Source organism: Lissotriton helveticus, chromosome 6 (genome assembly GCF_964261635.1).
Source record: "Lissotriton helveticus chromosome 6, aLisHel1.1, whole genome shotgun sequence".
NCBI lineage: Eukaryota > Metazoa > Chordata > Amphibia > Caudata > Salamandridae > Lissotriton > Lissotriton helveticus.
In genome coordinates, this window is record NC_136067.1 from 1,964,294,920 (window position 1) to 1,964,311,018 (window position 16,099).

A 16,099-nucleotide genomic window follows, 5' to 3' on the forward strand; every position below is an offset into this window, starting at 1 on the left:
CATGTTAGCCAACAGGGCTGCTATATCCTGTAGGGAAACCTCTGGGTCACCCATGTCGTCTGGGCGGAATGAGTAACGTGGGCTTTAGATTCTATCAGGAACCCCACAAGGCTTACCTTTGCTTGTGAAGCGGTTCCGCAGAGACGACAAGAGCCACCGCCCCTGTTCCCACCTAACCCTGTGAAGAAGTGAAAACCCGGCAGGGAGTAGATGGACCCAGGGAAGGGAGACGAACAATAAGGGGAAGGATGACAGGAGGCTTGTGGCTGTAGGCACTTGATTAGGCAGTGGTCAACAGATGGGGAGACAAGAGAGACCAGGTTAGAGGGTTCCCACACCTCCCACATCCTGTTCCCACAATCCACTCAAATACAGAAGACCACACACCCCTAGACCACTCACCAAGGCACATGAACACAGAAGGACTCCTAATCAAGAAGGCAACATAACATGAGCGCTCCTGCGCAGAACAGAGTTAATGCAACAGGTGGTTGTTAGGCTTGCACAACCACTCCCTAGTCGCTGCGTGCATAAATACTAGAACAAACGGTATGCACCCATAGGTAGCGCACCAGCGCTATTGCTGTAGCCACATTCAGGTGTCTTTGCATGAGCCAGCAAAAGTAAAGAGAAGAATTGCCCCAGCACTGAGAGCACAGGAAAGTAACCGCGCTCCTGCGCGTTAGTGACAGAGCATAAGGGGAGGACTGTACCCCTGAGTTTGTCCTAAGGACCTAAAGGCACTCCTGCGCGGAGAAAAGCTACAACAAAAGAAAAGCGCTCCTGCGCTAAAATGAAAGGTACCTGGTAACGCTGTGGCACTAGGAGAAGCGCCGGCTCCGGCCGTAGAAGAATGGAGGTCGGAAGGCAGCTGCACGTCGACGCTCATCAGCGCTTGCAGGTCAAGTGGCGCGATGAGGAGAATGCAGGCTCCGGCAGACGGAACACCAGGGAAAGCCGTCGAAGAAGCGTCCCCTACTCGGCAGCCCCCAGCTTGGAGTGTTCGCAAGACGCAAACCAGGAATGGAAAGAATCCAAAGCGCCGACCCGGCGGGAATCGCTGGACTTAAGCGATTCCCCCGGAGGCGCTGCAGGGCAAGTGGTTAGCGAGTAACTAGACCGGGACTCTGCTTCCGCCCGGAAGTGAGGGTCTCGGTCTCCTGTATTGAGCGGCGGAACCCTCCCGCAATGACATGACAATCACCCCAAAAGATTGTGCATGGGAAGAGCAGTTTTATGTCCTTAACTCAACTTTGCCACAAAAGCTGAAAAAGCCACCTCGGTCACGTTGGTAGCCACAAGTGCTTGTTCACCACTGATTGTTGAAAAGCACCCCGGGAGACCGAACTCTGACACCCAAAAGTTGCACCTGAGTCTACTGGACCTGAGAGAGTTGTTGGATCCAAGATGGACACTACCCTTCACCAAAGGGAACCACTGGTTTTACTGTGACCAGAGACCAGTACTCTAGTGGCAACTGGACTTTTGCTGGACCCAAGAGGACTTCGAGGGACATCTAGCCCTGTGGCCAAAGACACCCCACCTTGACAGTGGACCTTGGAGTAACCCCATAAATCCCCCTGTTGACTGCACAGCATTCTCAGCATCCTCAGCATCCTGTATCCCTTGCACCAGAACCACTCCATTAATTGTGGTTTGTTCAGGTCCACTGGAATTATTCAGCATAGGAGGGCCAGATTACCCAGTTAGATTGACTAAATTATGCAGCAAGAAAATCCAAATTATTTGGCAGAATGCGGCAAATCTTTTGAAGTCTTAATGCATTATTTCCTCATTTTTACACTTGTTAACACTGTCTGGACATATGTTGCACCTCATTCATCCCAGTTTAGCACCACAACAAGAGCTGCTGCATTATTTAGTAAAGTTTCAACCGTATGAGCTAGAAACACATTTATTTTTGTTGGAACCTGCAGATTATGTTGCAGATGATGGATTGTGTGGCAAATGCAACAAATCCATAAATATGTCATGGCCAGTCAATTGCATAATTCTAGTGGCCCTGCTGTTTACCCATAGTGCTTGGAACTGGACTTGAGACTGCTTTGGTGACATGGTCCTAGAAATCCTTACTGGCCCCCCTAATCTCCTTCCTGCCAGATTTGGTCACCCAAAATGGGCCAGAGTACCCTAACTGAACTTTATAAAAATTTGAAAACATTTCTAAACTTTCCAGTTACCAGTGCTTGTTAGAATTTCAAATAAAAAGCTGTGATTTTTGGAGTACTTAAGAATCTCCACCTCAGGAATCCTCTGGTGGATTTTGGTCATTTTGGTGGCTATAAATTCATAAAAATAAGATCTATGTTTGTAAATTGGTGTCAGATTTATTTTGTGTTGGGTGACTTTCCCATTTCTTTGTTTTGGTTTTTCTGAATTCTTTACACTTGTTCCTTGGTTTATGCCTGGATGCTCAAAGCCAGTCTACTTAGTGTTGAGCTAAAGATTTTACAAACGAGCTTGACTGGACACAAGATGGTATCATGAGTGTATTAAACCGTGAAGTCTCATAACTGCACCATATAGTACACCATTTCCCTCGCAACTATGCTAATAAAATTTTAAAAAAAATTATTTGGGGTTTTATATAGGGCAAACAAGACCGAATTGGGTGACAGATCAATTTACAACAACAACAAGGAAAGTATGACACAGAAAATGGGAGGCAATATAATAAAACAGTTAAGGGTTGAAGTACTTATAGGAGCAAGGGAGATAAGAACAGATAGTCAATTAACATTAATGGTTTGAGTAGAATTTGATGAGTGTCAAACGGTGCGGGTATATGAGTACAGAGCAGTAAGCATTATATGGAAACATAATTAAATATAGTAAGACACAAGGCCAATATAAACAAGAGTTAAAAGGTATGAAGAGAGATTGGAACACAAGGACAATCAGAGGTTCTGGCATAGGCAATGTCTGATGGGAGTCAGAACTGTTTGAAGATGGCTGGGAAGCACTGGAAGATTTTGTGGTTAACAGGGATATGTGCAAAGGCGTGAGCAGGTAGCAAGGCCAGAACAGCAGGAAGGAGTCGCACCACAGAGGAGAAAGGTCCTTAGTATGAGAGGGATTTGTTGAGTAGATGAGTTGCATATGACCTTGGGCGGAAGAGACTTCCAGATTTTGGGCACCTTTCCAGAGAATGATCTATTGTAGATTATCTTTTGGTAGACATTTTGTGGTTTAAGAAGTAGACAGCTTGTGCTTCTGGATGATCTGTTACCACCTGATAGGGTCAGTTTCTGGGTCAAATATGAAGGCGTATTGTGGTGCAGTGCTTTCTGGTTCATACATGCAGTTTTGAGATGGATCCTAGCCTCATATTGTAGCCATTTCAGAGCTTGGAGTTCCGGGGTGATGTGATCCTTTTTTCTTTGATCCAGTGATACGTCCAGCTGCTGCATTCGGAGAGGCTTTTAACGGAGAAAGTGTGATTTTTGGGAGGCCACAGGAAAGCGCTACCATAGTCTAATTTTAATAAGACAAAATCTTGGACTGCTGTTTTGAGGTCTGCCAAGGGGGGAATGGTTTTCATTTCATTAGTGCATATAATTGAAGGTTGGCTCCTCTGGTGGTGGCACTGATGTATTTTTTCATGGAGAGGGCATTGTCCAAGATTATACCTAGGGATTTCGCAAAGTCAGTGATATGTGGAGTACAGCTCAAGGCAGTAAGATTAAGGAAGTCAGTCCTTGATCTAAGGGGCAGTTGCAAGTGGTGAGATCAATAAGAATTCTGTCTTGAGGGAATTGTGTTTGAAGTGGTTGCAAGTTGGCTAATGTTGCATTTTAGTAAGGATGTTGTTGAGGATATTGATTTGGAGAAGTGATTTCTATGTAAAGTAAAGTGTCATCAGCATACATGTGGTAGGAAATGCAGGCGAGTTTAAAGATTTCAGCAAAGGGCTCCATGTATAGGTGAAACAATGTTGCAGAGAGAGTAGTACCTTGAGGTACGCCTAGTGACACTGGCGACTGATCGGAGAAGGCGTGGTAGATTACGATGCACTGACATCTGTTATGAAGGAAGGTGAACCATTTTAGCATGGTATCGAAGAGTTCCATATTCCCCTATTAGGTTCAATAGGGTATTTCAATTGACCATGTCAAACTTCGCCGACAAGTCAAGTAGGGTTACTAGGCAGGATTCATAATGGTCGAGTGCGTGCAGGGCAACATCAACAGTATGAACCGTGGCTGTTCTGCTGCTATGAGCTGTTTGGGAGCCAGATTGGCATTGGTCGACAAGTTGGAATTGGTCTATGTCATTGCAGAGCTGGGAGTGCCCTCATTTTTTTAAGAGTTTAGCTAAAGTTGGAATGTTGGAGATGGGGCTTAGTTGTTGGGATCGGACTGGTTGGAGTTGGGTTTTTTAGGATTGGGGTAACCTGGCCACTTTTGAGGCATTCTGGAATGGAGCCTTAGGTGAGTGAGGCATTTATTATCATAATCCATAAAGGGTGTAAGAGGTGGATGGCCTCATTGAGGAGTTTGGAGGGAAGGGGATCATTAAAGTGATTGGGATATTTCAAAGAGGTCAATAGTTTTAGAACCTCATTTTCATTGAAGGATTTGAAACTGGACCAGGTGGCATTGTTTTCAAGGATGAGGGGATTGTTTCTCAGGCATTGATCATGTTCAAAAGGGGTGGGATGTGAGGGGAAGCTCGCCAGGAGGGAGTTTCATATTGTTCCGGATCTTTGTGGTGATAAGCATTGTTTTCTTCACAAAGAAGGAGGTGAAGGTTTTGCAGATAGGTAGTGTTTTGTTTTCTAAGGATGAGGGGTCGCATTTGCGGATCATCTGGTTTTTAACAATTTCTAACAGTTTTTCAGGTTGATTAATTGCTGTGTTGAGTTGAGTTTGGAAGAATGCTGCTTTGGACTTCCTGACATGTTTGTTTTTATGCCTTTCATCTTTGTCGTAGACGTTTGAGATTGGACAGTGAGGGGGTGTGTCTCCATTCTCTTTCTGCAAGTCTGAGGTATTGGCTTTCCTCCTTAAGGTCACTTTGAACTAGAGGTTCTACCTTTTAAACAGGATTCTCTGTATCTGTTTTGGGGCCAGGGTGTCCATGATATTTGACATGAAATTGATGTGTTATTGAGTGAGGTCATGAGCACCATGCATGGAGGAAGGTGGCAGTAGGAAGTTGTTACTAAAGGTAGACAAAGTGAGGTGGTCAATGTTGTCGGTGTCTCAGATGCAATGTTTGGCTTTTACTGGTTCACCCTTAGTGATGGTTCCACAGAAATTGGGATAGGTGCCCTTCTATTCCAAAAGGAACAGGGTCTTAAAGTTAATCAAAACAAATAAAAAGTCTCTTTTGTTACACAAACATCAATTCACACCATTCATGACAATATCTCTTCATTTTTTTAAAAAAAGGAAAAAGTGTATTCTTTTAACTATTAATGTATATCCACACTTTCTAGACACCGACCTCTGTATTATCCAAAAATGTCACATTTATAACACATTGATATATAAAAATAAAACAACTTTTTTTGTAACCAACGTTACATTAAAAATGCACATTTTAAAAACACATACTATTATAAATAACAATTTATCACAGATCAATCTCCAAATAATTGTCTTCTACAAATGGTTATGGATGACAGTATCACTAAATATATCAAATATACCCACAGTTATCACAAAATCACATAAAACTCAAAACATTGTCATAGGTTATAGATCTTTTAGAGGATTTTCTTTAGCTGTTTGGGAGCCAGGGTGTCCATAATAATTGACATGGAATTGATGTATTGTTGAGTGAGGTCATGAACGCCATGCATGGAGGTAGGTGGAAGCAGGCATATTTGGCTTTTACTGGTTGGCCCTTAGTGATGGTTGCCTTTTCAGAAATTAGGCAGTTGATACAATAGTGATCAGTCCAGTCACAAGATAGGATTGAGTCGATTTGTATGGTGTTCTTTCTTTCGTTTATTAGATCTAAGGTAGCCCCTTTGTTATGGATTGGCCTGAGGAAGGCTTTGATACGACTAAGGTTTTGTTATGTTATGTTATTTGTGCTTCTAAAGCGCAACATTCATCCTGACAGGATATCACGGCGCTAAAATTGAGCAGCAGGCTTTGAGTAATTACCAGAGGCTAAGATTTATTCTATTTTAGGGAACAGTACAGTTTTTAATTTTTTCCTGAAAGTGGGGTAGCAGTCCATGCGCCTTAGATCAATTGGCAGGTCATTCCAAAGGTTGGCGGCTAGGTGCGAAAAAGCACGTCCACCCGTTCTAGTTCATTTTACTCGTGTAGTGACTGCTTTGGCTGTAGTCTGTGAACGTAGGTTCCGAGCTGGTGCATAAAATTTGATTCTGTTGCGCAGAATGTTAGGACCAGTATTATGCAGAGTCTTGTGAGCAATACACAGCATTTTAAAAGATGCTCTTTGCCTCATGGGCAGCCAGTGTAGAGCTCTCAAGCAATTTTTAGCAGAATCATACTTTTTCTTGTCGCAGACAGCTTTGGCTGCCGCGTTCTGAACAAGCTGAAGTTTTGAAAATAGATAGTCCGCCATACCGACAAACAACGCGTTGCCATAGTCCAGCCTACTAATCAGTAATGATTGGACTAAAATATGTCTGCATTCAATCGGAATCCAAGGGAAAACTCGTTTCAGCATTTTTAGTATAGCAAATCCTTTGCCACATATTGTGGTGACATGGTGATTCATGGATAAAGTAGTATCCATATAGATTCCCAGGTTTCTAGCAGTCAAGGTAGGGTTAGGTGGAGTGCCTAAAGTAATTGGCCACCAGGAATTGTCCCAGAGCTGTTTGGATCCGCCGAATAAAAGAATTTCGGATTTGTCGGCGTTTAATTTCAAGTAATGACAATGCATCCAATTAGATAGCTCTGACAAGCAATTATGCAGCCTATTTTTGGAGTCCTCTTCGCCATTAAGGGTTACCATCAGTTGAGTATCGTCTGCGTATGAGCAAACATTGATACCCCATTTTTTGCCGATGGACGCCAGTGAGGATACATAAACATTAAACAATGTCGGGCTTAATGTTGCTCCCTGTGACACCCCATATTTGATCTTCCGAGGAGTGGAGGTAAACTTTCCTAAACAGATAGACTGTGATCTATCCGATAAAAAGATTCCAACCAATTCAGGGCTTTGTCTTGTATTCCTTTAGCAACCAGCATATTTATTAGCAGATTGTGGGATACCGTATCAAACGCCGCTGATAAGTCTAGTAATATCAGGGCAACCGTTTTTCCTTTATCAATCTGCATTCGAATATCGTCCATCACAGCAAGGAGCGTTGTTTCAGTACTGTTATTAGATCTGAAACCAGTCTGAGAAACGTCCAGCAAATTATTAGTTTCCCAAAAATTTGACAACTGTTTAGTTACTATTTTTTCCAAGACCTTTGAGAGGTATGGTAGCTGTGAGATGGGGCGATAGTTAGCTGGATCGTTTATATCCGCACCGGCTTTTTTTAAAAGTGGAATAACTGCTGCATTTTTCCAAATTTTCGGAAATTCAGCTTTCTCTAAGGAAAAATTGAGAGCTTTCGTTACTGCTAGACAGATTACAGGTGTAAGTTGAGAGAAAATGTAATGTGGACAAACATCCCATGGGGATCCTGATTTGATTTCCAACATTGCCTTGCTAACTTCTTCTTCAGAAAAAGGACCGAAAGTAGAGCAACTGGCCTGCAGGGTGGTATCAACGTGATACTCCGCATGATCCTGGTTATTGTTTAAAAAGGAAGCATAGATTTTATCAATTCTTTCACTAAAAAGTTACTAATTTTAGAGCAGTTCTCCTGTGAGGGAGTCAGATTTGAGGTGAGGCTGGGGGGGGGGGGGGGGTACAAAGTTCTTTTATTATTTTAAAAAGCTCCTTGGAGGAGTTTCTATTGTCTAGTATTCTTTGTGAAAAATAGTCTTTCTTTGCTTTCCGTATAGCTGTATTGTATACTTTCAGCTGGTAGGTAACTCTGTCTTCAGGCATTTTACTTATTCTCCATTTATGTTCCAATGTGGTACATTTTCTTTTAGCAACCTTTAGGTCAGGGCCATACCATTTCTCTGATATTTTCGTTTAGGTCGATCTTTTACACGAGACAGTGAACAATGGTCCAACGCTTTCTCAATATTATCGAGGAGCTGAATGATTTCTTGCTCACTGGAGGTTCCAGAGGAGGAATTATGGTAAAAATTTTCTTTAAACTTTTCCATAGAATTTTTTTTCCAGCATTTTGTATAATTCGTGGACTGAACAAGTGGTCTTATATTCTTTATAGATACGGTTTTATGTTTGTAATCGTGATATTTGTTATGTTAGTAAAGATAAGATCTAACATATGCCCCGCTCTATGTGTGGGGTATGCTATTTTCTGTGTGAGTTGCATGATTTCCATATCGGCTGTCAGAAGTTTGGTTAAGGGGTTATCCTGGAGAACAAAGTGAACATTGAAGTCACCTAAGACTATAATGTTTTTATGTTTGAGACAAACGGGGAGAATTTGTTCCAAAAGTTGGGTACTAAAATCAGTCGTACTCCCCGGAGGGTTGTAAATGATTGCACCACCCAGTATCGCCTGAGTGTTTATAGAAATAGAAAAGATCAATACTTCATGCTTGCCTACTTGCGTAGCTGTTTCTTGACGACAAGTAAAGGTGTCTCTAAATATTATGGCCACCCCACCTCCCCTCTTGATTGATCGATTCAAATTTACAATTTTATACCCAACGGGTAATGCCGCAGCAATATCAGGGGTATTATGCTCACCAAGCCAAGTCTCAGTGAGAAAAGCAAAATCTGGTTTGGTCTCCTGTAACATATCCCATATCTCTATTGAATGTTTAGGAAGGGACCTTGCATTGACGTAAATGCAGGAAAAATCAAGAGTGGGAACTGTTTCAGATATTGGACGGTCAGTGTAATTGCCATCCCATCTGCAATTCCGACAGCTAAAGGGGCCCATGGTGTTCAAGGGTCCTACTTTAGCACAATGAGGATGATCCAATGGTGTAGTAGTGTTAAGATTAAGCAGTTCCCCACGAGAGTATACCAGTGTAGACTTACCAGATATATCGATGATTGGAGAAACAGGGGTTATGGCCCCTGGTCCCGGCCTGTCGCGGACGGGCGCAGACGGGTGCAGACGGGCGCAGACGGGCGCAGACGGGCTCGCCTTTGGCGAGCCTTCGGCGTGCCGCTGGCGTGCCCGCTGCGCTTCCTGGGGGAGGGCACCATTTTATATTATCGAGGGCGGGAGGGGCCGAGCGCTAGTCTGCTCACTCCTGATCCTCACCTAAGATGGCGGATGGTGGTCAGGATCCCAGGCAGCGCCGATCAGCTGCGAAGGGGGTTACCGGGTAAGGCAAAGCAAATGCAGGACCGCGGGTCAATGCCCGATGACACAAACAATTGTTGCGCAAATTATAAAGTACTAAATAATAACGAGGGTCTTTTGTTAAAATGGCGAAGTGAGTGCCACAAAGTATTCACACAAGTGCAGTTTTAAAATCACAATATACACTTGCCAAATCACACACACCAGGTCCCGGCTTTCCGCCTCAAGACCTCACTCATGCACACTGTCAATCGTGTGCTGGTAGCGTTTCTGGGGTTTTTATGTTATCGAGGGCGGGAGGGGCCGAGCGCTAGTCTGCTCACCCCTGATCCTCACCTAAGATGGCGGATGGTGGTCAGGATCCCAGGCAGCGCCGATCAGCTGCGAAGGGGGTTACCGGGTACGGCAAAGCAAATGCAGGACCGCGGGTCAATGCCCGATGATACAAACAATTGTTGCGCAAATTATAAAGTACTAAATAATAACGAGGGTCCTTTGTTAAAATGGCAAAGTGAGTGCCACAAAGTATTCACACAAGTGCAGTTTTAAAATCACAATATACACTTGCCAAATCACGCACACCAGGTCCCGGCTTTCCGCCTCAAGACCTCACTCATGCACACTGTCAATCGTGTGCTGGTAGCGTTTCTGGGGTTTTTATGTTATCGAGGGCGGGAGGGGCCGAGCGCTAGTCTGCTCACCCCTGATCCTCACCTAAGATGGCGGATGGTGGTCAGGATCCCAGGCAGCGCCGATCAGCTGTGAAGGGGGTTACCGGGTAAGGCAAAGCAAATGCAGGACCGCGGGTCAATGCCCGATGATACAAAAAATTGTTGTGCAAATTATAAAGTACTAAATAATAACGAGGGTCTTTTGTTAAAATGGCAAAGTGAGTGCCACAAAGTATTCACACAAGTGCAGTTTTAAAATCACAATATACACTTGCCAAATCACGCACACCAGGTCCCGGCTATCCGCCTCAAGACCTCACTCATGCACACTGTCAATCCTGCCAATAAGGTCCTGGAGGAAGGATTTAAAGCTGGTCATGGGAGGTTCAATGGAGTTCTTCCAATTAATGCAGAAACAGCCAAGAAAAATGTGGTTGTTAGGTTCGTCAATGTTAGAGAAGATAATTTCCATGATTTGTTGGATGAAAGTGTGTTTATCTCCGGGAAGGTGGTAGAAGGTGTGAAGAGAGCACATACAGCTGTCATTGGTAGTGATGCTAATCTTAAGGTATTCACAGAAAAGTGACAGTGTGGACCTGTGTATGTATGCTAGCCCTTTCCTAGAACATGTTTCTGTGAGTATAAGACTGTCAAGGTTAAGCTTGAGACAATTTTATAGCGCCTTGGAAACATGATCCCATCGCAATGAGTCTGTCCGTCAAGTTTGCTGCTTGCAATGTGTCCCACCTGATTTGTAAGTTCACAGTTCTCTATGGTCGTAATAAACATACTACAATAATGTATTCAATTTGTTTTGAATGTGCGTACACTGTGTAATCCTTTACAGGTGGTGACCGGGAGAAAAGAGAAAGGAAAATAGTATGTTCCCTTTAAAGTCAGGAATATTATATCATTATCACATCACTTCCTGTGACGTCACTTCCTATGTTGTCTCTCCACATTGAACATAAGAGCTTTGGCCATCGTAATTAGTCCCCCCTATTTTATGAGAACTTGTTCCCTTCTGGGACACACCAATCGGTGCCCAAAGACAGACAATACCCAAGTCACCACATGCAGGCCTTGCCCCACACCTGACATAGCTGCATGACTTGTGCCTCAAGAACAATAGTGAGCCTCCTCTGGCACATGTGTAGTTGCACCCCAGTAAAAAAAAAACAATCTCCAGCAACCCTTGTATTGCTTGTTTATTTTTACCAATCTCCTCTCTCGTTCCACGAATGGTGGGGCACAGCCATGCATACAAACTGCCAAGGTAAGGGTGTTGTACTGCTGTGTGGAGAGAGAATGCCTTTGGAGCATGTCATAGCATGGCTGCCTTTAAAATGTTTCCGACACAGAATTTGTCTTCTCACCAAAGAGCATAAATTGTCAAATGTCATAACCATAAGGCACACCTGCATGTCTCCGGGAAACCCTGTGGCACATACCCAGGCACAACATCTTATCACAACACTGACGCCCATTGTACAGATCACCCAGTTGGTCAACTTGATACCAGCCCTCAAGACATATTTTGCGACTTCTTGCACTTGAGGTGCAACTTGCCTCTCAACTTCGCCTTTGATTTCCTGGAAGACAGTTACCTGGAGTATGAGAGGGACCTGGAGTGGGTCTGCTGATTGTAGCACAAAATACCTCACGTTTGTTCACCCAGACCCTAAACACCACAGGAAGACTTCATGTGAATCTGTGAACCAGCTTTAGCCCAGTCACGGTACAGCTTGCAGCAAGCCTAGCACAATGTGTTTATGGTAAGAAAATGAATACCCATTAAAACTGTTACAATCATGCTATCAAGGTACTTCCCACAGGCAGTTTTAACCAGGTGATTTTATTGCCCTCCTTTGATTGGGGGGCCAGTTTTCCAAATATTTGTGTCTTGAAAAAAGGCTGATAATATTTACACTAGTTTTAATAAATATATTTCTACATTTTATTTTAAAAAATGTGTAGCTATCACAGCTGGCTATGTCTTCACTCAATACTTTCTCTTCATGCAGATAAAAATGTGGCTTTGAGAGGCCGGGCCACCCAGTCAAGTGTCTATGGAGCAGGAAAGATAGTTGATGGCTACCTTGCACTGGCGCTCAACGCAATTGACGGAAATCTGGATCCTGAATATTACCATGGTTCCTGCTCCCATACAAATACAGAGGATGGTCCCTGGTGGAGGCTCGATATGTTAGACGAGTACTACATTACTAGAGTTTCAATCACCAATAGAAATGCAGGCCCTGAAAGGCTGAATGGAGCAGAAATTCTCATCGGGAACTCCCTGGTAAATAACGGAAATAACAACCCAAGGTAAATTGAAGCTATATTCAGTATTCATTGCTGGAAGTCGATCAAATGAATCACCAGAACAGACACAACACCTGTGTAGGCTTCCTGGAGGCCATGAAACACTGAACCATCACAGACCTGAGCAGACTGATGTGCAGCTTTAGAGTAACGAAAGTCTTAGGCATTCTCCTTGATCAGTGTTGCACAAGGCTGGCGCCAGTGGGGGCTGGATCTCTCTAAGGGATATCTGTGACGTCCCACGCTGAAAGACAAATTCTCTGATTAGCCTATTGCAGCAGCTAAAGTGAAAGTCAGCCAATTAGAGGACATCTCACTCAGTAACGTGGTCCATTTAATATGATTCAGGTGTGTTAGCAAGGCAGGGGGTGCAGTACTGAAGCCAATGAACAGGGTCGATATTGCTGTGTGTCAACCACTGATAGTGGACAAGAGGTGGTATTGCTGCTTGATGGTTTTGTTTTAAATATTCCATTCCGTGTAAATCCTAACTGATACTGGCTGTTGGGTGCTGCTCTCCAACCACAAACAGTGATACCCCTGGAGTAGGTTCCATCACATTTTAAATGATGTAGATAAAGTCCAGTTTCTCTTCCTCCTCCTTTGCTTTAGTGTGTGCTGTGGTGATGCAGGCACACTGGCCATACTGTGGGTTAATACTTGAGATATCCCATGTCTTCAAATACCCCATTTCCACAAACTGAAAAGGGCACACTCTTAGTGCAAAGAGAATCTCAGAAGTAGTGTCTCATAGGAGGGTATCTTTGCCCCTTTAATTTCCAAGAACGTGACATTCCCTGTGGAACATATGTCCCTTGAATCCATCTGTCAGGGACTGTGGTACTACACCTCCCTATGTGAAGAGATTGGTGGATGTGGAGACTTGGTTTGCCGACATTCAGAGATGTCAGTAAGGGCAAGGATGTCATACCTCACCTTTCAGAATGAGATTGCTGCCTTTTTTTTTACCTCAGCCCCAACTCTGAAGAACATAAAGACCCTCTTTCAGTTCAATCAATCATGTTTACTTCATGATATAAAACACATAAAAGATACAACTGTACATAATTAAAATATACAAAAATAAAATCCCACAGTGCATAGTGATCTAAAACAGAAAAATGTATCTTGTTGAATCCTCTCAGATATCATCTGTTGTTCCATCTCCTTCGATACCAGTCGGGCCCCATTATTCATAACCAATTTATCTGGGTACCCTTCTCAGTTGAAAAGAACCTGTATAATACTACTTTGGTGGTTACAGTTTCAACAAATTTCAGCCCTAGCAATCTTAACTTGCAAGCTACCATTAATATGAAAAATATGGATATTCACCCAAACCTCCATAGGGACATGAAATATCCAAGGCCACCTTGACCCATTTCAGCATAGGTGCCGGCACAGGAGAAAATGATAATAGGGTGTGACACGCTTTTTATCATTCAGCACACCCAAGATGCATATTCTGACAAAAAAACAAATGCCTTGTCAACTCCTGGAGTAGGGTAAGAGTACCTTCAAGGGATTGTTTTGAAAAAGAAAAAGATTAAATATTCTTTGTTTATACACACCTGCTCCTTAATCTTTGTTTGCTCTCTCTCCTCACTGATTACTTATGAGTAACAGCGCTAGAACATATATCATCTCTATGGTTGCATAAATAGCATTACTGGGCCTAAATTACTAAACCCACACGATTTCATCTTATAAGTGATTAAAAATCCCAATGTTCATTAAAATCTCGTGAAGGTACTCTTACCCTACTATACGTTTTGCCCAAACCCTCAAGGGTATACTGGGTCGCCCACTATCAATTTCCTTGTCCACTCCTGGCCCACAAACGTCTTCACGAATACCTACCTGATCTTAACAGGCCAGTTTTAAAACCTTTCTTCTCATACCCTCAGGAATTACCAATAATCCCAGGCATCGCACTAATTCACCATTGCATGTCGACTCTTTAGTTACAAAAGGTACTGCATGACCATCCTAATTTCTAGTGACAGATGAACCCTTGTTGATGTGTTTCATTTCCTCTTCTACACACCTTTTTATTCTTCCTCACATAACACGCCATCCAGACGGTCCCAACATAACTCATCATGCAAGGTATTTCAATATTGCTGCAATCTTCTTCTTGTTCCATCGTATGTAGTATAGGCAACCAGGAGAGAAAACCTGCAGCAAAGTTTTTCCCTTCAGGAACATACATTACTGGAACTCCTGCCGATGAAATTGCTGCAAATATGTCAATGAGTGGTTTGTCATCAGTATGTAAAGTAAAAGTTGATCCCACATAAGCGCCTTAAAGTACTGGGCACTCCAGAGCCAAGTTTATTTCTCTATGGTGGAATACGTAGGCCCCACCCATACAATACTCTGGAGGCAAACATCACAATTTCTTCACCTAATCCATGATTACTCATACCCATTATGGTGCTTACATATCAGATATACTTCTAATTTTTTCAAAAGATTCATTTTTTTCAAGCAAAATGTGGTACAGTTCTCTGAACAATTTGAGTTGGTCCTTGCTAACAGGGGAGGGGGCCTCACATTTTGCCTTAATTTTCTTCAACTTAAGTTCCACTTCCTTCTAAGATACATGGTGTCACCCTTCCTCTGCGAATCTGCATTTGTCTTTTCTCAAAGTCAACCCACTTTCTTTCAACATGTCCAACGCTGTGGCCAATTTTTTGTCATGTTACCTTTGATCTCTTTCATACACCAGGATGTCAGTCTCAAAATACGCCACCCCATACACATTCTTGAACAATATTCCTTTAACCCTCTGAAACACGGTGAGTATGCCGATACCATCATCATCATCAAGCTTTATTCGACAGATTGTCATAAAAGCAGAATCCAGTACATAAAATATCCAGTAAAAACTGGTAAAATTAATAGTAACTCTCAGGTATAAAAATAATCAATTTAAAAAACATTATAAAAACAACAATGTTAAAATCCATGTACAGCTCATATAAACCCAACTCTTGATACAAATAAAGAAGGTACAGCGAACAATATAAATTCATTTGGGTACCATAATCATATGTAAGCTTATCTATATACATATCTATAAAAAGGTAGGAGGTACAATACACGATATACATTGATCATGATGCCATAGTTGCTTTAGATCTTATAATCCATGCCCAACTTAAAAATTTGGCTACGGCAATGAGAAGTGGTAACCATATTTCTGTACGAATTAGACTAAGAGCCACATCAAATTTACATGTGCCTAGGGCTCGGCAAATAGGAGTCAACCATATTCACCATGGCACTATATAGGCGGGCACACAAATAAAAAATGGGCCAAAGACTCCGGACTTTCATTGCAACTGGGGCACCCACCTTGCAGTAAAAGATTTAACAGGTAAGGTGCCCACTCTCAATTGAAACAAAAGCTTCCTATTATGTGGCTTCTTGATAGCATCCCAATAAGCCTCTTGTTTTTGTGTTAGTTTAGCCATAAGGAATTGACCCGTCAATGACGAGGGATCACTATTCCTAAAAGTATTGGCTTCCACCCATCCCCAGTATGCCGGTACCAGTCCATGTGGCATCCGGCAATACCAATACAGGCGCTCTAGTGTCACAAAGGATGTGAGATGTAAGGATTTCATTTCAAGGCCGAAGGTTACCATCAAGCATATTAACTTTTAATGCCACCCTGCAGCTCCATTAAGACAATTAAAGACCATTAACAACAAAAATCTAGAGCCAGAACACA

The 16,099-nt window shown here is 42.8% G+C and overlaps 1 protein-coding gene across 1 annotated transcript in view; it reads left to right on the top strand.

The window, feature by feature from the left end:
* Positions 1 to 16,099, top strand: part of LOC144763940 (fucolectin-1-like) — a 147,121-nt gene that overhangs the window by 102,588 nt on the left and 28,434 nt on the right. Inside the window, exon 3 of the mRNA XM_078649985.1 lies at positions 12,060 to 12,363. Within this exon, the coding sequence (XP_078506111.1) occupies positions 12,060 to 12,363 (304 nt within the window). The remainder of the gene's footprint in view (positions 1 to 12,059; positions 12,364 to 16,099) is intronic.